We start from the raw sequence: 22,328 nt of genomic DNA, 5'->3' as shown, positions 1-22,328 counted from the left end.
ATGACCTTTTGAAACCTAAGAAATCAAAAACCTGTTGTCTCAGACAATACAGAGGATAGTCTCCATGCGGTAAGCTTTATCACAAATGGGTTTGGATGCACTGACCTCAAAATCGGTTGTCAGAGAAGACAACAAAAACCACAGATTTATTAATATCTTTGAGTTCAAAAAGGGAGTCAGAGTCATTCTACTATTTATAGACATTATGTATTTGCCACATATTTCAAGACACTAATTTATATAGACCATTCATTTAAAGAATCTGTTTTTTCTCAACTGATCTGCTAAGATGTTTAGTTTGCCTGGAATAAGCAGAGAGAGAGGGACTATGCCTCTCTAATTTGTCCAAGACAATAGAACTTCTGTTATCAATACATGGGATTCCGCCGTATTTCCTCCTATTTCCGAATGCTGTCCTTCTGTGTGAAAAAGATTCCACTCACTTCCCTATTACAAGCAACTCCTAGGCCTGAATGGCATTGAACACCTGAAGTTCCAGGCAGTTGATATGAAGAGTTGATTCTTTCCTTGTCCACTTCATTGAAAGATGGAGAAATGTAAAGTATCAGCCCATCCGTCTCGTGAAGCATTCGTGAAAGGAGAGGTCTGAATACCTCACTTCCAAGGACCCCTGTAATAACCAACGAGGATCATCACAACGGCATAGTAGTTGAAATTAGTTCATCACTATAGTCAATTTCTTTGAGCGATGCAGATTTGCACCGACTCGCAGCGGTGCCCTTTTAGCTCGGAAAAGTTTCCTGATCGCTGATTGGTTGGATGAGATCATTCTAACCAATCAGCGATCAGGAAACTTTTCCGAGCTAAAAGGGCATCGCTGCGAGTCTGTGCAAATCTTCTTTGATAAAAGAAATGGACTATAGAATACAAATTGTGGCTAGATCAGATATCCTGTTCCAATTCCAATTGAAATTATACTCTATGGGAAAACTCTCATCTTTAGGTGACCCATTGGAACAAATATCTCTAAAGAAACTATGGTCCCTAGTAGTTTCATCCACATCTGAACTGACTTTGGCTTCATTCTTGTGAAATTTTCCAACATAACAAGAAAAGAGTTTTTTTCTGCTATTATACATACATACATACATATACCAAGGCACTTTCCCCAATTCTGGGGAGTAGCCGACATCAACAAATGAAACAAAAACAAAAAACGGGACCCCTACTCTCTAGGTTCCTCCAGCCTAACAAGGGACTCAACCGAGTTCAGCTGGTACTGCTAGGGTGCCACAGCCCACCCTCCCACATTATCCACCACAGATGAAGCTTCATAATGCTGAATCCCCTACTGCTGCTACCTCCGCGGTCATCTAAGGCATCGGAGGAAGCAGCAAACTTAATGGCTACACCTGTTGAACCTGAATCCTCTCCAATGAAGCGCTGAAAAGCAGTCAGCCACCCAGATATAAAAGAACCTTGATTCCTAGCAATCATATCCATTTCGAAAAGGAAGTCATCATCCATGTAAAGTCTTGGGAGCGGTTCTGTGACCAAAATGCAGTCACTCGAATTGGTAGTTCTTCAAACATTACTAGCTGATGGAGATTCCTTGAATTTTGGTGAATAGGAATGCGAAGTACACATCTGTTGAGTCTATTGAAACATCGTCTCCTTTCCTTACTGTTCCTAGGACTGTCAAGGGGGTTTCCACCAAAATCTTGGTGAGAACTTTTAATCTTATTAGAAGTGAAAAATCTAGAACTAGTTTTCAACCTCCCAGTCTTTTGGAGACTAATGTACCTAATGTCCCACATGCTTCAACTAACCGCATGGAGACCATCCACCATATCCCCAAAGAAAAATGGTTTTCTAGGCCTTCTAGACTCTTCCAAGAGACATTTTACCAATATTTTGGATTAAACATGATGCCATGTCTATTTTGATGGGTGCAAATCCAGGAAAATATCAGTGATTAGTTCTAGTTTGAACACTGTTGTTAAGTTTCTATGTTTTCTTTTCTATGAGAACGAAATTATTCCTGCTGTTAATACCCTTCTCAAATATCTAAAATTGGCTTTATCTGCTTCAGGTATAATTGCGGATATCTAAGATCTTTTAATATTAAGAAACCTCTGGTTAACAGGTCATTTCGTTGGAATTTAGATGTGGTGTCACAATATTTGAAAATTCTGTATATTGAGCCTTTAGAAGACCTCTCTTCAAAGGATCTTGCCTCTAAAACTTTGTTTCTCTTGGCCTTGGCCAAAAGTATTCATGAACTTCAGACTCTCTCTAAGGAGGTGTGTTTTTAACTGGATAGAATTATTTCATCTCTCTTGTTTACCTTTAAGGCCAAGAATAATTGCAAAGTAAAGAGTCTCTGTTTTTCCACATTCCCTCCTTAGAGAGGGATGGCTTTCTTTTTTCTATTAGGGCTATGAAGATTTATCTAGACAGAGCATAGGATTGGGAAGAAGGTTTCTGATTTGTTTAGTAGAATTAGGTTACCAAGAATGATATGTAATAAGGCTTTAGTAACGGAGCTCAGATTTAATTGGATTCAGGACAAGTGAGAGAATTGAAAGTTCAGGTTCATGATAAGGGTGCTGCGACTTCCCTTAATTTCTGTAAGAATCTATCTTCGGAAAGGGTTGTGACAGCAGCACAGCAGTGAACCGCATCTATGTTAGCCAAGCATCATTTAAAGGAAGTCTGATTATTATTATTATTATTATTACTTGCTAAGCTACAACCCTAGTTGGAAAAGCAAGATGCTATAAGCCCAGGGGCTCCAACAGGGAAAATAGCCCAGTTAGGAAAGGAAGCAAAGAAAAATAATATATTTTAAGAACAATGACATTTAAATAAATATTTCCCATATAAACTATGAAAAGTTTAACAAAATACGAGGAAGAGAAACGAGATAGAATAGTGTGCCCGAGTGTACCCTCAAGCAAGAGAACTCTAACCCAAGACAGTGGAAGACCATGGTACAGAGTTGTTGGGCTCCAAGTCCTTTGGTAGCGGCAAGTGATTTGGTAATGTAATCTGGTAATTAGGATTTACAGTAATTGGTAGTGGTCAAAGTACTTTTAATTTGGTGTCAATTATTAGCAATAGTTAGATTAGGCTTTCTTAATCTGGAATAGAGCTCTGGTCAAAGGTGAGAGGTATTCGCTAAAGTTTTCATTGACTCTAATATACCGAACCTTAAGTGAGAAAAGAGTTTGGGTTTTTTAATAGATATTGGTTTAGTTTCTCTCTTTCCTCACTTTCTCTCTCCTGTTAATTGTGGGATGCAGCTGTATAAACCACAGGTGAGTTTCATAGAAATGATTGAATTTCTAGCAATGAGATTAATTATTTATACACCTGCCTAAGATCACATGTCCCCCCCCTCTCCACTGATTAAGCAATTTCAAAAATTGTTGAATTCAATTCAACTTCGTAAACTGTAAGTATGGACCTTGCTTCTTGCCAGACAGTGCCGTCCATATGGCAAAAGCATGCTAGGGGGTTGGTTAGCGATGGGGAGTTGGGGAAAACGAAAGTTTTTAAAAGACGTCCATACTGGAGCAGCTTTTCAAATATAAAGCCATATGGACATCAGGGGAGTATATACAATATATAGTCAGTTTTATTATTAAAATATTATATTTGTACCATTATACATTATTTGCAATTACTGTACAGTGTGTGACTTTGCCCTGACTTTTTTATTTTTTCCAGAAGTTCAGATTTTGTAGCGATTAAATATTCAAGCTTATTTATTATTCTTCATTTATTTATCTTCATCATGGCTTTTCTCTTTTAACATAAGTGAGCATTCTATTCTAGCATTTTAATGCCTTGTTTGACTTGTGCCATATGACTTTCAACACATTTTTAATATACCACTATGATTACTCCTGGTCCAACTGCCACTACAATTTAGCTCCAAGAAGTAGTAATGTACTGATTTTACCCTTTATACTTCTTGTGATGTTGCACTACAACCTCAGATATTTACGCTCTTCTGACAAATTCTATTTAGTATACTGTATTGATTTTCCATCAGGTATTACATTAAAACGTTCATCTTTTTCCTTTATTTTTCAGGCCTACACATAGCCTCTTCACTTAATGTCTAAGTGCTAAGCCTCACCTGCTCTCTCTCTCTCTCTTTCTCTCTCTCTCTCTCTCTCTCTCTCTCTCTCTCTCTCTCTCTCTCTCTCTCTCTTCTTCTGCCTACACATAGCCTCGTCACTTATCTTCTGCCTACACATAGCCTCGTCACTTAATGTCTAAGTGCTAAGCCTCCCACCTCACCTGCTCTCTCTCTCTCTCTCTCTCTCTCTCTCTCTCTCTCTCTCTCTCTCTCTCTCTCTCTCTCTCTCTCTCTCTCTCTCTCTCTCTCTCTCTCTCTCCTTCTTCTTCTTCTTCTTTTGTACCATTAGTAGAAAACTATTGCTCTTTATATATTTTTTTTATATTAACTTCAAACTTCTCTCCCTAAGAATGGCTGACTCAGAAGTTGTTATCTTTCTGGTTCCAGCAACCCTTATATGAATGAGGATTTATTTCTGCTACATTGAATAGATTTCTTGCTGGTAAAGAAATATGCTTTGTATAAAGATTATCAATAATCATGGCCTTTATACCCTTACCACAAAATATTGCATTCATATTAATGAAAATAAGCTCCTTCTCGCAGGTATATGAAGATGGCGTTTACAGCGGACAGTGGCATCAGAAAGCAAGATGCTGCTGTGGTCTTTTCATCAGTTGCGCGTAATAAAGTTGGAAGGTATCTAGCCTGGAATTACCTCCGAGACAATTGGAAGATGATTACCGATTAGTAAGTACCACGGTGCCATGGAAATGCTCTGTTCATGAAGAGCTATTGCATAATATTTAGGGAAAAAGTTATAACTACAAATTATAAAGTATTGTCTTTTTAATAAGTACCACAGTGTCATGGAAGGCCTCTATTCGTGGAAGAACTATTGCATGTTTGTGGAAAAAGTTATAACTACAAATTATAAAATATTGTCTTTATAATAAGTACCACAGTGTCATGGAAGGCCTCTATTCATGGAAGAACTATTGCATGTTTGTGGAAAAAGTTATAACTACAAATTATAAAGTATTGTCTTTTTAATAAGTACCACAGTGTCATGGAAGGCCTCTATTCATGGAAGAACTATTGCATGTTTGTGGAAAAAGTTATAACTACAAATTATAAAGTATTGTCTTTATAATAAGTACCACAGTGTCATGGAAGGCCTCTATTCATGGAAGAACTATTGCATGTTTGTGGAAAAAGTTATAACTACAAATTATAAAGTATTTTCTTTTTAATAAGTACCACAGTGTCATGGAAGGCCTCTATTCATGGAAGAACTATTGCATGTTTGTGGAAAAAGTTATAACTACAAATTATAAAATATTGTCTTTATAATAAGTACCACAGTGTCATGGAAGGCCTCTATTCATAGAAGAACTATATATTGCATGATATTTGTGGAAAAAATTATAACTACAAATTATAAAGTATCATCTTTTTAACAAATTGTTTTCAGTATTTGAAAAAGACAGGTTTTAATTTCAATATTTTAGGGATTTAAAAAAGTTTGATATCTCATAAAAAGTATTTAACTTAATTATTGTAGAATGGCTGTTCAAATTATGAGATTATAAGTTGTTATAGCATTTTGCCTCTTCAAAAAAAGAAGTTTGCCTTTTATGTTTTTATGTAAAGTTAGCAGTTTTCTAATTACAAGATATAAAACCTTTTTAGTCATTGAAATTTTTTTTATAAAATCTGTTTACTTATTTTCTGGTAAAAATATTCTATTTTAAGAAATTCCTTGGGGGAATATCTGGTGAAATACAGCTTCTAGAATGATATAGGTACAGTATATATAAAAACTTAATTCCAGTATTGCCTACATAATATGTGAAGCGAAGGCTACAGAGTTATAACATTTGTTTTACAAGTGTGTCAATAAAGAATATAATTATTTACAGCTATGGATCAGGGCTCTTTGGTATAGCTCGACTCATCACAGCGACAACCGGTAAATTCTCCACAGAGTTGGAATTGAAAGAGGTAATGGATGCCTGCTAGAATGACCCTACTGTATTTTGACGACAGTGTGGAATCAGCACCCTGATTCCACCCTGCGCATCCTTAGTACATTGCCATTTGGCGCTACACATGGCCTTGCTGTTGTACCCTTTTTTTCTGCAGATTTGAAGACTATCCTTCCTTCACTGTCCTATTTAATAACTATTTTTTGGTGTGAAAGTGACATCTTATCTTTATCATGAAACCATCGCTATTTTACCCTTTTTTTCCCTCAGGTTTACGCTTGTTTAGCCGCTCTTCTGCTTGATTACTTTTGGAGTTGATATGGTGTGTGATCTCCAAGGACTTTCCTGTAAAAGACTATTACAGAGAATCCAATACAAACCCCCAATTTCTCTTAAAGATTTGCGTATAGACTTTGACTTTTGTTGTTGATTTATCCAATTTATAGTCATGGGTTATGATTAACCCTTTTACCCCCAAAGGACGTACTGGTACGTTTCACAAAAGCCATCCCTTTACCCCCATGGAGGTACTGGTACGTCCTTGCAAAAAAATGCTATAAAAATTTTTTTTTTTCAAATTTTTGATAATTTTTTGAAAAAATTCAGGCATTTTCCAAGAGAATGAGACCAACCTGACCTCTCTATGACAAAAATTGAGGCTGTTAGAGCAATTTAAAAAATAATATACTGCAAAATGTGCTGGGAAAAAAATAACCCCCTGGAGGTTAGGGGTTGGAAATTTCCAAATAGCCTGGGGGTAAAAGGGTTAATACCCTGAATTGGAAATACAGTATGCTTTAATAATTACCTCTCTAGATCTAATTCATCCCTACAGGTTTAAACTCACTTTATCCATCCATCCAGATTTCTTATTTAACCCAGTTTTTTTCCTAGCAGACAGATTTGCTTTCTTACGACTGCTGTACACGCACTGCACCACCTGCTAGCCTCTTCAAGTAGCAACATAAGCTTTCTGGGCTCCGACCCGTGCCGCCCAGTGAAATGCTCCTTTTACATCATTTCTAAGGTAAAAACTGCTATAAATTTACCAGAGAAAAATTTGTACGATTAATTCACGCCCCAGTATTATACCGACACCTTATTAAGGTGAGGGAGCTGGGTTCAACCCAGCATTCCTGTACAAATTTTTCTGTGGTAAATTTATAGCAGTTTTTACCTTAGAAATGATGTAAAAGGAACATTTCACTGGGCGGCACGGGTCTCTCGCCCAGAAATAGATTTTTCCTACGTCAAAATCCCTTTTTCATCCTGGTAGCGTTATCCATCCCCTCCTGAATGAAAAGCAGATGCTTGTTTGACATTCTATCTATATGATAAAGGTTTTCCCTTTAGATGCGCCTGTATGGAGTCAACGGCTTCCTCGAGGACATGAAGGGAAGATTCATTCAAAAGATTGTTCTTCTGTAATTTATTGTCTGCTTTTATTTTGGTAGCTTTTCTGTTGTAGAGCTTTCTAACTCAGTATTTCATATTGTTTACTTATGACAGCTTTGGAAGTTTCACAGACTTAGCAGAAATTTTGGGAGCTGTAAGCGAGACTTTCAATACAGGGCAAGATAAGAAAGAGGTATTATGCTTATTCATCATCAGTAGTTTTGGGGCTTCTTCTTGGTCATGTATTCTGAGAGCATCCTTTTATATCACCTTAACCCATGAATAGTATGCTTTGCAGAATCAGGCATGTGCATGCACAATGAAGACAACTCTTGTTTGTGTTATTGTTGCGGTAATTGCTGACTTAATTCTAACTTAGAATTTATTAACTTTCTCTTTTCCACACTTACCCCTAATATAAGCAAGAGATGACTATGACTGTATATACACATGTAGTACTGTTCTTTACTGCACTGTTTAGATATTACAGTACAGTCAACATTTTTATGCTAGTCAAACCAAAAGGACTAGGAACATGGCTGTCACTTGCTTATATAAGCAAGAGACGACTATGACTGTATATACACATGTAGTACTGTTCTTTACTGCACCATTTAGATATTACAGTACAGTCAACATTTTTATGCTACTGTATAGTCAAATCAAAAGGACTAGGAACATGGCTGTCACTTGCTAATATAAGTAAGAGAGGGCTATGACTGTATATATATGTGCAGTACTATAATTTACTGCACTGTTTAGATATTACAGTACAGTCAACATTTTTATGCTATTGTCAAACCAAAAGGACTAGGAACATGGCTGTCACTTGCTAATATAAGCAAGAGAGGGCTATGACTGTATATACATGTGCAGTACTATAATTTACTGCACTATATAGATGTTATAGTACAGTTAACATTTTTATTCTAGTCAAACCAAAAGTACTAGGAATATGGCTCTCACTTGCTAATATAAGCAAGAGAGGGCTATGACTGTATATACATGTGCAGTACTATAATTTACTGCACTATATAGATGTTATAGTACAGTTAACATTTTTATTCTAGTCAAACCAAAAGTACTAGGAACATGGCTCTCACTTGCTAATATAAGCAAGAGAGGGCTATGACTGTATATACATGTGCAGTACTATAATTTACTGCAATATATAGATGTTATAGTACAGTTAACATTTTTATTCTAGTCAAACCAAAAGTACTAGGAACATGGCTCTCACTTGCTAATATAAGCAAGAGAGGGCTATAACTGTATATATATGTGCAGTATTATAATTTACTGCACTGTATAGATGTTACAGTGCAGTTAAAATTTTTATGCTATAATCAAACCGAAAGGACTTGGAACAGGGCTGTCACTTCCTACATTGCCAAATTTCGTCTGGACCTATAATACACCTCAGGGTTAATCTGCCTCCCTCAACCAATGGGTCTTTTATCTGGTTGTTAAATCCTACTTACCCCACCTACAATCCCACAAGGTGCTAAGAAGGAAGAGACCATTCAGATACAGTCCGGCTCACCCTACAAGTTTCATTTTCTTGATTAGTTTATGATTTTCTGCATCTCATTGTCATTTTTTTTATATTAGAGAGCCTGATCTCTCTCTCTCTCTCTCTCTCTCTCTCTCTCTCTCTCTCTCTCTCTCTCTCTCTCTCTCTCTCTCTCATATATATATATATATATATATATACACTATATATATATATATATATATATATATATATATATATATATATATATATATATATATATATATATATATATACCTATGTATATGTGTGTATGTGTATTTGTGTTTACTGTATACACATATACAGTATGTAGACCATGTTTTTTATGAATATTTTTTCATTCATAAAAAAAGGATTGAATTGGTGTAAGAGGAGGAAAAAAGTGTTGCATAAAATCCTAAGAAGTTTCCTTCTCTTATCTTGATAAAGAACGGAGATACAGTAATGACTCACGACACAAAATTAATTGGTTCCGTAATGGCTTTCGTAATGGGATTTTTTCATCTTGTGTCGCCTTTTACATATAAATAACTTAATTTGTTCCAGACCCTACAAAAACACCACATTAAAGGACTATAAAAAGGATACACACCACTAAACAGTACTAAATGTATGACAAGTACTGTATTTGGATCATTCAGTAATAAATTAACCGTTAGTAACCTGTAAAAGAAATGTATAATTAGAGCAAACAGTAAGAACCACTAAACAGTTCTAAATTCATGACAAGTACTGTATTTGGATCATTCAGTAATGAATTAACTGTTGGTAACTTGTAAAAGATATATATAATTAGAGAAAATTATAAGAATACATTAAAAAAAAATGTGGAACCTTACCTTTGGAGTGGAGCAATGTCCAAGAGCGAGGATGACAAACGGCAGAAAACGTAATTTTTCATAGAAGAGATCTAAATGACATTAAAAATCTTTGGACACTCACAACTCAAAAATATATTTTTCTTCATATGATTTATTCTATCTCTCTTATTTGTTATCCTGATTATGAATTAATATATCAATCGAAAGAAGAGAAAATTATGCCTTTCTGACCTGGTATGGGTATCACAGCTTAGTTTATGAATGAGATCTTGAAATGTGGCAATTTTTCTAACATGTTCCTAGTCTTTTTAGGTTTTGTCTTTTCCCATAGGAATATTATAGGCCATCTCTATATTTTCATTTTTGTATACCTTCTTCCTAAGTTCAAATCCGGTCCAGGTCTATCTATATGCCTCTTCTCTATGGTTTTCTGGCTGTGGTCAAGCTTCTTCCATCTCTACTGTTTTAGATATAGTATTCTCCATTTCTCAGTTTGTATCTAAAGCGGGGTTTACATGGACGAACGATTCGTCGAACCCGGTTGTCGAAGCTGCTTGTCAAACCGTTCGAAGAGGTGGAGTCAGCCACAAATGGATAAGATTTGTGGACGATGAAGCCCCGCCCACAAAAGTCAGGCGAGAACAGACTTTCTTCAAATCGTTCTATGAATGTGTTTGACAACCAAATACCCCGTTCACGCGTTCGAACATCACCTCAAACACTTGTCTGTCGAACTGCGTTCAGTGAGCCATTCGACTGTGTAAACCTGCCTTAAACTATCTCAATGTTTGAAATTGTGTTGTACAGTAATTGGGACTTGAATATGTTATGTTATGTGAAATCTTTCATTTGGAGAAAATCTTTCATATGGTTTTACAGATTTGTTTGGTACTTGTAATTTGATATATGATTGATGAATAATGATGCTGAAGTATTTTATCAGATGAAAACATGAACTTGACTATAGTTACTTTAATTTACTTAATGGGCTGCAAGGGAACCTTACTCTCTACAGGACTTTCACAGTCATTTTATCGTATACATTCTAAAGCCTTTGGCATTTCCCATTGCAATAATTCAGTGTGCAATTTTGTCTGACATGATATTGAATCTGTAAAACTAATTTTATACCATTTTGTAACTACTTGATTGTTAAAAGCTCATTATCAGAAGACTATCTTGGTTAACGTAGTTCTTCTAGGTGGTGTACATTAAGGGTGCTCAAAATGGGTTCCTGAACAGTTGTTCCCAATGATCTATTTGCCACAAAAGGATTTTCAGACCTTGGACCTCTACAGTATGTGCAACAATATCTGGGAAAAGTTGGAAAAGCAGGACCTATAAGCCCAAGGGCTCTAACAAAGAAAGTAGGCCAGTAAAGAATGGAAATAAGGAAACAAATAGAATAGTGTGCCTGTGTACCCTCAAGCAAGAGAACTCTAACCCAAGATATTGGAAGACCATGGTACAGAGGCTATGGCACTACACAAGAGTAGAGAACAATGGTTTGATATTTTAGTATCCTTCACCTAGAAGAGCTGCTTACCAGAGCTAAACAGTATTTTTTCTTATCTTGACCAAGTGGAAAGTAGCCACTGAACAGTTGCAGCCCAGTAGTTAATCCCTTTACAGAAAAATAGTATTTTGGTTATCTTAGTGTTGTCAGGTGTTTAGTCCTTTTGATCCACAAAGTGTCTGACCTTAAAAAAAGGGGTTTTAGTGGAGAAAAGGCCTATTTTTGGGGAGATTTTGTGTGGTCTCCAAGACCCTGCTGCCTCTCTAGATGCATGAAAGGGAGCAAGATGTAACTGAGACATACTGTACTCTTGGGTTGAAAAGATAGTGGCCTGATGTAAATAAATGCATTTTTACTAATTGTCGTCATCATTATTAATGGTTCTCAGTGGGTGACAAATTCAGCATTGGAGGTTCTGTGACAGGTTCAATACAGCTGGAACCCATTGTTCTCCCTTACATGCATTCAGTCCATCCATACCTTACTTGTTGAAACACTTGCCCTACGGCAGGTTAGATAATATTTCTTTGGTATATTATGACTTAAGGGGTTCCCTTTTGTAGCCTTTACAGGAGACTCCTTGGGACCGTAAAATATCTCCCCAAGAATAGATCTTTCCTTCATAAAAACCATGTTTTACAATTTCGTAATGAAAGTAATCTGATTTTCACAATTACTTTATCCTTACAGTAATGGTTATATTTTGTAATGGTACAGTATAATTAAGGTATTGTTAATTAGTAATCAGATTTTCACAATTACTTTACCCTTACAGTAATGGTTATATTTTGTAATGGTACAGTATAATTTAGATATTGTTAATTTTTTCTATTAAGCACATGTAAATTTTTTATGCAATTGATGAGGGACCATTCCCCTTTTATCATATGTCTGTTTATGCATTGAATCTACCTTATGAAGGTTAATTTATTAATTCACTTCAGTTTTGGTCTTAAACCCGATGAATAGCAAAATATTGAATCAGCTTATTTTTGCACTGAAGTTAGCCTTTGTATGAAATATTGTATGAAATATGTTTAATCTCCTTATAAGAGAGACATTGCATTTTGAGGCAAAATAACATGTTTTTAAAGGAAACGTTTCTTTGAGAGAGGAAAGATGTTGACAATAATTTCTTTTTACAGCTCGAGTTGTTCAAAGAGGAATACAAAGACAGCTTGAAAACAGCCACCAGGGCTGTTGATCAGGCAATTGAGAGGACCTCAAACAACATCGAGTGGTCTGCTAAAAACTATGATGTCATCACCGATTGGCTGAAAAGCAACGGTTACTCGAATAGACTTCGTAACAATTAGAAATAGCAGTAGGAAGTTTTTACTGGAAAGTCTTGATTTTATTTCAAATTCTTTGAAGAGAGCTATTTTTTTAATCTTAACTATATTTCTCTTATATAAATAGGAGAATTTCAATGCATTTATGAGATACAAATAGATTTTCCTTTTATTTCACTACTGGAGAAATATTTTCTTGGTCATAGGTCTGGCGTCAGAGCAGCGCTTCTGACTGACTCGTGACATTGGTCAGGAATCACAGGAGTTGTTTTAGTACTTAATTTAGACATTGTGAAGTCACATACAATTAGAAATCGAGTATTTTCAAGCTGAATTTTCCTGGAATACAAAGTCTAGGGCAGCACAGTACTTATTCTTAAAAATCCATTTTACCCCCAAAGGACGTACTGGTACGTTTCACAAAACCCATCCCTTTACTGTACCCCCATGGACGTACCGGTACGTCCTTGCAAAAAAATGCTATAAATTTTTTTTTTTTTTTTCATATTTTTGATAATTTTTGAGAAAATTCAGGCATTTTCTAAGAGAATGAGACCAACCTGACCTCTCTATGACAAAAAATAGGGCTGTTAGAGCAATTTGAAAAAAAATATACTACAAAATGTGCTGGGAAAAAAATAACCCCCTGGGGGTTAAGGGTTGGAAATTTCCAAAGAGCCTGGGGGTAAAAGGGTTAAAAATCCATTTTACAGTACAGTACTTCCATCTACAGGTATTGAGAAATGAGTGAAAGGGTGTACATTATTTTTAGCGGGAATGAAGAGAATGAATTAAAGGAATGTTTTTGGTACCGCGTGAAAGAGAGAGCGTGTATTGTGTCTGATTGACGAATACCTACAACTGGTTTTGACCTGTACAGTTATAGTAGCCTACAGCAGATTACTGAAAATTGTCATGAAAATTACACATACTGTAATGCTTTAATTTTTAAACCATAATATTTTAATTTAAATTTTAATTTCAGTAAAGTATAGGAGGTAAATTGTAAAAGTAATTTATTAGTTGTTGAGACAATAGTTTTATTTTTAATAATTTCATCCTTGTTTGAAAGATTATTAAGGATCATAAATTTTGCAGCACTAAATTTAATAGTAAAACACAAAAAAGTTTTATGAGCACAGTAAACCAAAATTATATACGGTATGTATACAAGCTATAATTGCAATTTTTTAATTTACTGTACAGTATTCCATTCTTAGTGCCTTCCTGTAGGCGGTTATCACTAATGCTGTTCCTTTCAAGGTGCACTGTAGACCTTTTCAAATGAGCTCTGTTGTGATCCTTCCAGGCTAGCCATATGGCCTTTATTTTCTGTTTTACATTTTTAGATAACTTTGCAAAGAAAACTTTTATTAGGGTTCCGAAGCCTTTTAATGTAATTTATGTTGTTTATTCTTGTCCAGACTCTGGTTCCCCCACTTCTTCCTAATAGTGTAAAACATATCAAGAGCCATCTAGCTTTTGTTATCTATTGTCGCTGATATTTTTCTGTTGGTGAACTTTTTATTTCTCTTAAGATTTAGGCAAATTTTTATGCTGTATAGTAGGCCTATATTCTAATGTTGTACTGTAATTCTAATTTGTATATTATTTTCTTTATTCCCTATAATCTGCTTCTTCTTTTAGCAAATATTACTCTCTCTGTCTCTCTTTGATTCTTATCAGGACATCTTATGAAAATGAGGAATTATGAGGATGTGTATCAATACTAGAATTATTTTTATATTTTTTTTTTATTTCTATTGCAGCTTAAGAAGGTGTTTTTAATTGAAATATTTTTGATGAAAATGTGTCTCCATGAATTAAATGTATGTAGTACATTGACAAGTGAGAATGATGATGATTTTTTAAACTTATTTGCTTAAGCTCTACTTGTGAATGTCTATAGGAATTAATTAAATGGAAGACAACCTGTGAATAGTGGATTTCACGCGCCTTTGCTTTATACACGACACCCAAAAGGTGCTCGCGCGAGGGTTGTAACCTCAGCATTCCATGCTTTTATCCTTCTCTGGTATAATTGGAAGGTTTTATCAGAAAAGGTATATAAGAAGGACTCTTTTCACCGGCCGCCACAGGTCTCTCCCCAGAAATAGATTTTTCCTTCGTCAAAATCCCTTTATTATACTGCATACAGCATGTATGCAGTATAATACATAGACATTCACAAGTAGAGCTGGTTGAACATGGCTGTCTGTAATTACTGCACAACTGTATGTTTTATAATAACCAATGACAATAGTAGCTTATTTAGGACTTTTTGTGGAGCGAAAATTTTTAAGGAAAAATGAGGTAGAAATATATTGTATAGTATTGAAAAGACATATGCTTCAGCATAAACATATCTGTGGGAAATATATTTTGCATTTAATATATGGCAAAAATTAGATGTAAATAGAATTTGAAAAGCAATATAAAGGATAGTGATAATAAATTGTTTTATTTTCTGTCCATTAATTATAAAGGATATTTATCACCATCATCATTTTAATGTCTTTTTCCTTTATGATGCTGCATATGAAATTAATGTTCTCTCTCTCCTTTCCTTTTATCATTTACACTTTCTGCATGAATTTCTATCTGGTCCAGGTGAAGAGAGAGGATGAAGAACAGTTTGTAAGAAAAGCCTCGCATAAAGGAGTGGGAAGATCGAAGCTCAGTAGAAAGGATGAGGAAATAATGGGAAAAGCAGATAGATGAAGATTTAGACATACTTGGAGTTCATACAGAAAGAGAACTGTACTGCACAGATCAGAGAGAATTCATTTTACATTTAAAGCTTAAAGGGAGAACAAGATGAAATCAGCTTGTGATGATGTTCAAGTCTCAACATTTAACCTTTAGTCGTTGCTCCTGCTATTTCCATTTATAAACTCCCTTATTTGTTTATTTTTCTAAGAAGCCAAATTGATGAGGGCAATCTTCAAATATTTTGTAACCCTTTATCCAACAACTACAAAGCCAAATTGATGAGGGTTATCTTCAAAAATTTTGTAACCCTTTATCCAACAACTACATTTTCATAGCAAACTCAAGGAAGCTTTGCATCCCCTTTTCAACCTTGTTTAGAGTGAATGTTTTTTTTTTTTTTTACTCTTCATGTTTTTGTCTCATCTTCATTAGGTATACATATACTATTTTGTATGTGTCACTCCTTAAGGACTGGCCCCGTATGACAAATATATTTGCCTTAGTAAGGGTTCTCCAAACACCATCGTATGTCACATTCTATGTTGATATTTTCTTCATGTCAACATCTTCAAGTACATATTCACTCTTAAGTAATAAAGACTTCAAGGTACATCCTTCATTATTCTCATACTGTATGTCTTTCCTTTTCACTTCAACTTCTCTTTTTTTAATAATCTATATATCTTGTGTCTTTGAATCTCCACTTGTTATCTCTTTTCAGAATATTACCCTGCATACCTCTGATGCATCGAATCACATTCTATTTTTCCTAAATGTTCCTCTATACAGTACCTTTTCCCATTGACTATATGCCCTATCACTTCTGTGTAAACCTTTCTATCCTTGCCCTTAACTATCTGTCAGAGTTTGAATCTTTGATTTTTCTTCAGTTTACTTTTGTAATTTATTCCACCAGCACATCTGAATGCAATTTATGATATGACGACAAACACTTCTTACTGTATATATTCTTTCAGTAATTTTCAATTAATTATTTTAATGCCATAGTATGTTCTGACACTAAATCTGGATAGCCTGCTCTTTAGTGACATGTTCCTTTGGGTACTCAGGACCATTTTATGTAGAGAAATATTGTTTTGGTGCTGACATATGTCAAATAGGTTCCTAGTTCCTTTCTTGGCCAAATTAAATTGCTTAAAGAAGAGTAAAACATATGGTATACCATATTCAATATTTTCATATATGTAAGGAATGAAGTATGGGGAAATGATTGCCTTTTTGCCTAACTGAATGTTTTCTGTCTAATGAAAGCCCCATCATCAGGTTGCCCAGTGGTAGGAAGGTTTTATCACAACAAATGTTTGAGATTTTGTCCTATCCACTAATTTCTTTGCATAGCAGATATGCAAGGAGAATGGAAATAAGATGCAATCTACCTGTAATACTATTGAATTTCAAAATCTGAAAAGTTACATTCCTTGTAATTTTTTTTCCCTCAATGGAATAATTTGTTCTTTGATATGGTCATTTAAATCTGCTTGAAGACTTGCAGTACAATGCAAATGATTTGCAATGCAAAAGAGATACTTTAAACTAAACAAAAGATTGATACATTTTAAGATGATATTTTAATTGTGCAGATAATTAAAGGTAAAACATTCACAGAAGGAAACTTGAATTCAGTTTAAAGTGTTCATTGTTGAACAATAATAATGAAAACAGCCTGGGAATTTGTGCATAATAAAGTTTAATATTCAATTCAGATTATAAGACAATAAGCTTGTCCGTACATTTATTTAAATAGCAAATTTGTTACACTACAAGGCGCATTTAATTTGGAAAAACTATAGCATCCCATCAAAGGACTTGAGTGAATTTTTTTAAGAAAATTAAACCTTTGGGAGATTCAACTTACTTTGCTTTCTTTAATGGATGTTTTCCTGGTCCTGTCACACGTGGAAAAGTCCTTTGCCCTACAAGACTTGTGTGTCGTATACATTCTTAAAAATTTTGAGTATCACACAGCCGTATTCATGTAAGGACAGTGAGACAAGCGTCACCAAGATCAACTGATACTTTATTCAAACGTGCACGGGAGTACTGTATATTACAAGGTGCGGACAGAAAGGTAGGATGGCGCTGGCGCCAAATCAGATTGAAGTGCCCGCCAAAATATATGTGTTTTCTTACACTTACAAATATACGAATTATGAGTTAACAGAAACATGTACAGTAATGAAATGATACATATGTCAAAATGTAGCTCTGATAGAGCAGAATACATATACATGGGAAACCACGGTGTGGCGAAAGGAGAATTCAAATAAATGAATAGTTTGTTGATTTTCTGGACGACGAAGGGAGCGGTGTCCTTACAGTCAAGTTAAACAGCATAATCTGTGGAGACCACTAGATATTGTCGACACCTGATAGGTAAAGAACCTGGTGCAGTATGGAACGGTGTATTTTATAGAATTTAGTCTAAATTCGAGTTTTAAACATTTTTTTAATAAAAGTATGTGTATGCATCCATTTAGGCTGGGCCTGATTAAATATGTGTAACTAATCATACAGGTCTATTTGCATGTAAAGAAATCCATGCATATAATTATTGTTACATACATACCAATTTAAGGATATATACATGTATGTGGGTATCACTAAGACCGAAATTTACATGAATTTAATCGTATATACTGTTAAGAGTATGATCTCATGTTTACCCTAGTCATTAATATGATACACATGTACATGATAGTTGAAAATCAACGAAGTAGAGGTCGCTGTAGTACTTTCCAACTTCTTAAGTACAGTACTGTATTACGTATCCTTGTAGAAGGTCCAAGGTGATGTAATAAGTCTCTTTGTGGAAAGTACAGCAGTATGTCCCGTTAAGTACAAGTCACAGGTTGTTTTACCATCCTACGATCATTAATATTTACCACCGTCATGGATAGGAACTCAACATCTACTTATAAGAGTCAGATTCCTTTGGATGATATCCACCCACGTAGCAACCCCTTTGAGCTCTAGTATGAAATATGCTGTTAACGCATCACCTGAAACGTAATTTGTTTCAAGAAATTTTATAATTTTTGTGGTTTTTATCTTTACTTTGAATGTTTTATATCATGGAAGAGTTCATTGACTCGTGCAATGGAGTGCTGATTACCTCTGAAGGAATGCTTGTGGATAGCAATTATATCTAAGCATTGTGTATGTTAATGAAAGGGTACATGAAAAATTTTGGACTGTTTCCATAATTAAGAACTGCAACAGAAGTTCTGAGTCAGTCGGTTCTTTAATATCATACAATAAACTTCCTTGTAGGATGACATTTCATTTCAAACCCAGTATGGTGCAGTGAGTTTTCGAGCCAAGTAATTCCTGTGGTTAACTATCCCTGGTGGGCCTCCTGTATTACCACATGGGCCGCGGCCCCATGTCACAGGCCGTGATGCACGGACAGACGGAACCAGCAATGTGACATCAGTACTTCGAAGCCAAATGGAACCATTGTTCTTTAGTCTTGGTTAGTGCCATAACCTTTATACTATGGTCTTCAACTTTCTTGGGTTAGAGTTCTCTTGCTTGAGGGTACACTTTGGCACAATGTTTTGTGAGTTTTTATAGTTTGTATAGGAAATGTTTGTTTTGGTGTTGTTGCTGTTCTTAAAATATTTTATTTTCCCTTGTTTCCCTTCCTCGCTGGGCTATTTTCCCTGTTGGAACCCCTGGGCTTATAGCATCCTGCTTTCCCAACTAGGGTTGTAGCTTAGCGAATAATTTATAATAGTGATAGTTTAATCCGGTGTAGCAGGAAATTTTTCCCCCCTGACTGAAATTCCCCCCGGGAAAAATAGCCTAGGATCGATTTCCCCCCCGGGAAAAGCAGCCCGGGCTGTTATTCCCCCGGGGGGAATTTCAGCCCTAGGATATTTTTCCCCCCCTAGGCCATTTCTCCCCCCACCCTCCCTTACAGAGAAACTATTTTCATGAATTAAATAATCAACGGTAAGTTTGACAAAATATTAGGATATATTATATATATATATATATATATATATATATATATATATATATATATATATATATATATATATATATATATATATATATATATATTGTGCAAACCTTACTCTTCTTTCGTACTGTCCAGCACGAAATAAAAAGTACACTTGATGCTAATAAGCACTATGGATGAGAAAGGAGATGATTTCAATTCAGTTGTGTTACCAGAGATTATGGGGGAACCGAGTGGGAAACCGGGGTTTTTAGGTTGGGGAAATGTCATAAACGAGTGATTTACAGCAATAATAATGGTCAGAAATGCTAAATAAGAACAAGATAACCAGATGGAAAAACATATGGATCATGTAAGTGGCTGAACATAGGCCAATCATGATCATTTAACACATTTGAGATTTGTAAAAGGGTACAGAACCTAACAAACCCACCTAACCTAACCTAGTAGTTCCCAGGTCACAGCCCCTAGCCGGGGGCAAGCCCCCGGACCCCCTTCCCAGGTCACAGCCCCTAGCCGGGGGCAAGCCCCCGGACCCCCTTCCCAGGTCACAAACCTTCCCAGGTCACAACCTCTTGGACTATACCAATATCAGCCTTCATCAATAAATTCTTTAAACAAACAGGCATTTTTTTTTCGTTGCATTTTGAGATTTAAAGTTACGTCTGCACAAATTTCTTGAATTGAGGATATATATACTAAAGAATTTGATTGTTCCTTTACATCCTTCGAAATCAGCAAGCTTGTTTTCTAAGCAATATTGCATAGAGTTTGATACGGATTCACCAAGAAAGTGAATAGCACGTTTAAAATTCATTGTCCTTTTTTATCTAAGCAATATGTTGTGACCTCAATTTATTGCCTAAATGTAACCTTTCATTGTCTTGCAATTTTTACAGCTTTTCTATGAAATCTCATTGAATTTGATTTCCATGGCAAAAAAAAAAAAAATAATGGTTACTTCCACCAAGCAGAGGGGGAATCTTGGCCCAGAGGGGGGAATATTATCCTGGGACAAAGTTCCCCCGGGGGGGATATATATCCTGGGTCATATTTCCCCCGGGGGGAATTTCGGACGGGGGGAAAACCAGACCGTTACACCGGATTTTATTGTTTAATTACCTACTGCACCTTTAAGCTTATATATTTCTCCTTTTGAGATAAATCTCTGAATTCATATCATACAACTATATTAGTTAAGGCACGTATAATTCCTTTCGGTATTAATTCATAAAATGGGTTTTTAAAGGTCTATTAAATATACCATAGTCACCCGTAAATATCGTTTTCTTTTTTGAAAACTAATCCGTGCCGTTTTCTTTATCTACGTATTGTAACTGAGATGAGTGGTTGCGTTCATAAACCTATTTTTACGCCGAGAAACAGCTTCCTTCTACAATTCACTCGAGTATTTATCCCTCATATACTATATCATCATTCACACAAATGTCTTTTAAAATCCTATTGTAGTCCAAATATTCAACTGGGTATTACTTGAATATATCCAGGCCAAAATGCAAGTTTTAGCCAAAGAAAACTACAGAAACGCTGTCCCTAAATCTGGATTTTTTTTTTTTATAGTTTAAGAGTTTAGGATCAAGGTCATGAAATTAGTTTTAAAATTTGGTGAATTTTCCCATCTCGTTAATGATTAGGGCAATTTAACGTTGACATATTAAAATTCACAATGTTCCTTATAATTTAATAATAATCTAATGTATATGATTAACTGATAATTCAGCTTGCCACCACATAAATACACATTCATTTGTATGATAAATAGCCTAGGCATATTTCCGGTCAAATCTACACAATTGTTGGTTTTAATAATTTTTTTTTCATTCATGTAGTAGCCTTTGGATATTTGTATTTTTTATTTAATAAATGAATCATTCCTAAGGTGTCTATAGCCTAGTTTGATAGCTTGCCCACTTGTTAGTTTCTATATATATATATATATATATATATATATATATATATATATATATATATATATATATATATATATATATATATATAGTTTATTTAATTTTCTTAGCCAACTGGACAAGCATTATAAGGGTATAATCACCTCGTTAGCTATGACGTCACTGTTACCGAATTTGAGCGGTTTCTTTCCCTGCAGTGTTGCCAGATATGAGAATTTATCCCTAGATTTGGGGATTTTGGGTGTCTGGTGGGGATATACTGTACACTTGCTATGAAGAAGAAACAAAGATGAGTAAACCTTTATATTGTTGCAATTAGTTTTCTTGTACTTACACAAAGTAATTTCTATATTAGTAAAGCCTACATAATCAGAAGAAAATATATCTGTGGAAATGGGGATTTTTGGGGGGTATTTTGGGGATTTTTAGACCAACCCATCGGTAACACTGCTTCCCTGATTTTCTCGTCATTGTCAAGGAGACATTTTAACCGGTAAATGTGTTCCCTTACATAGTGGTACTGTGGTAATATCGTTAATCTTCGCTTCTTTTAAAGGTAATTATTAGTTACATTGCTCTGTAATACAGTAAAATAATACGCAAATTTTATGTTAATTACTGAAATTATCGCCGACTCTGTCATATTTTTTCTAAGCATAACTGATTGCAAGTCGGGGACCGCTAATGCTACCCTAATGCTTGTGAACTGAATCGTCTCGAGTTGGTGGGATTATAACTTCACGTGAGCTAAAAATATACCTTGTGTAAGTTAAATAACTTATATTCAATAGAAGGGTTTGGTTGCTTCTGTTTGTAAAAGTCTGGTCCGATTATAAGGTGATTGGAGTTGTATTCTAGTTACGGACGGGACAAGATTTTCTACTCAAAATCAGGTATTTCTTACAGATTCTGGTAAAGTTTTACTGTATTACAGGGTGTGATTTCGAACAGAAAATACGATTTCCTATAGTAAATAACGTGATTTAACCGAATTTGACCTTCATTTCAACCGCAAACTAACAGATCAACCATTTCGTCTAAGTTTAAGTTGTCGAATTGGTTAATGTTATTACGGATGAAATGAAGGTGAAAACCGGTTAAATCAC

The 22,328-nt window shown here is 35.2% G+C and overlaps 1 protein-coding gene across 1 annotated transcript in view; it reads left to right on the top strand.

Annotated features, from left to right (window-relative positions):
- LOC137656345 (uncharacterized) overlaps positions 1–15,061 on the top strand; it is a 239,123-nt gene extending 224,062 nt beyond the window's left edge. The window contains exons 35-37 of the mRNA XM_068390517.1: positions 4,658–4,801; positions 5,974–6,055; positions 12,451–15,061. Coding sequence (XP_068246618.1) covers positions 4,658–4,801; positions 5,974–6,055; positions 12,451–12,621 — 397 coding nt within the window. The 3' untranslated portion in view covers positions 12,622–15,061. The remainder of the gene's footprint in view (positions 1–4,657; positions 4,802–5,973; positions 6,056–12,450) is intronic.
- The last annotated feature ends 7,267 nt before the right edge of the window (positions 15,062–22,328 follow it).

Source organism: Palaemon carinicauda, chromosome 17 (assembly GCF_036898095.1).
Source record: "Palaemon carinicauda isolate YSFRI2023 chromosome 17, ASM3689809v2, whole genome shotgun sequence".
Lineage (NCBI taxonomy): Eukaryota > Metazoa > Arthropoda > Malacostraca > Decapoda > Palaemonidae > Palaemon > Palaemon carinicauda.
The sequence above is the reverse complement of the archived record's forward strand: the minus strand, read 5'-3'. Positions and strand labels throughout refer to the sequence as shown.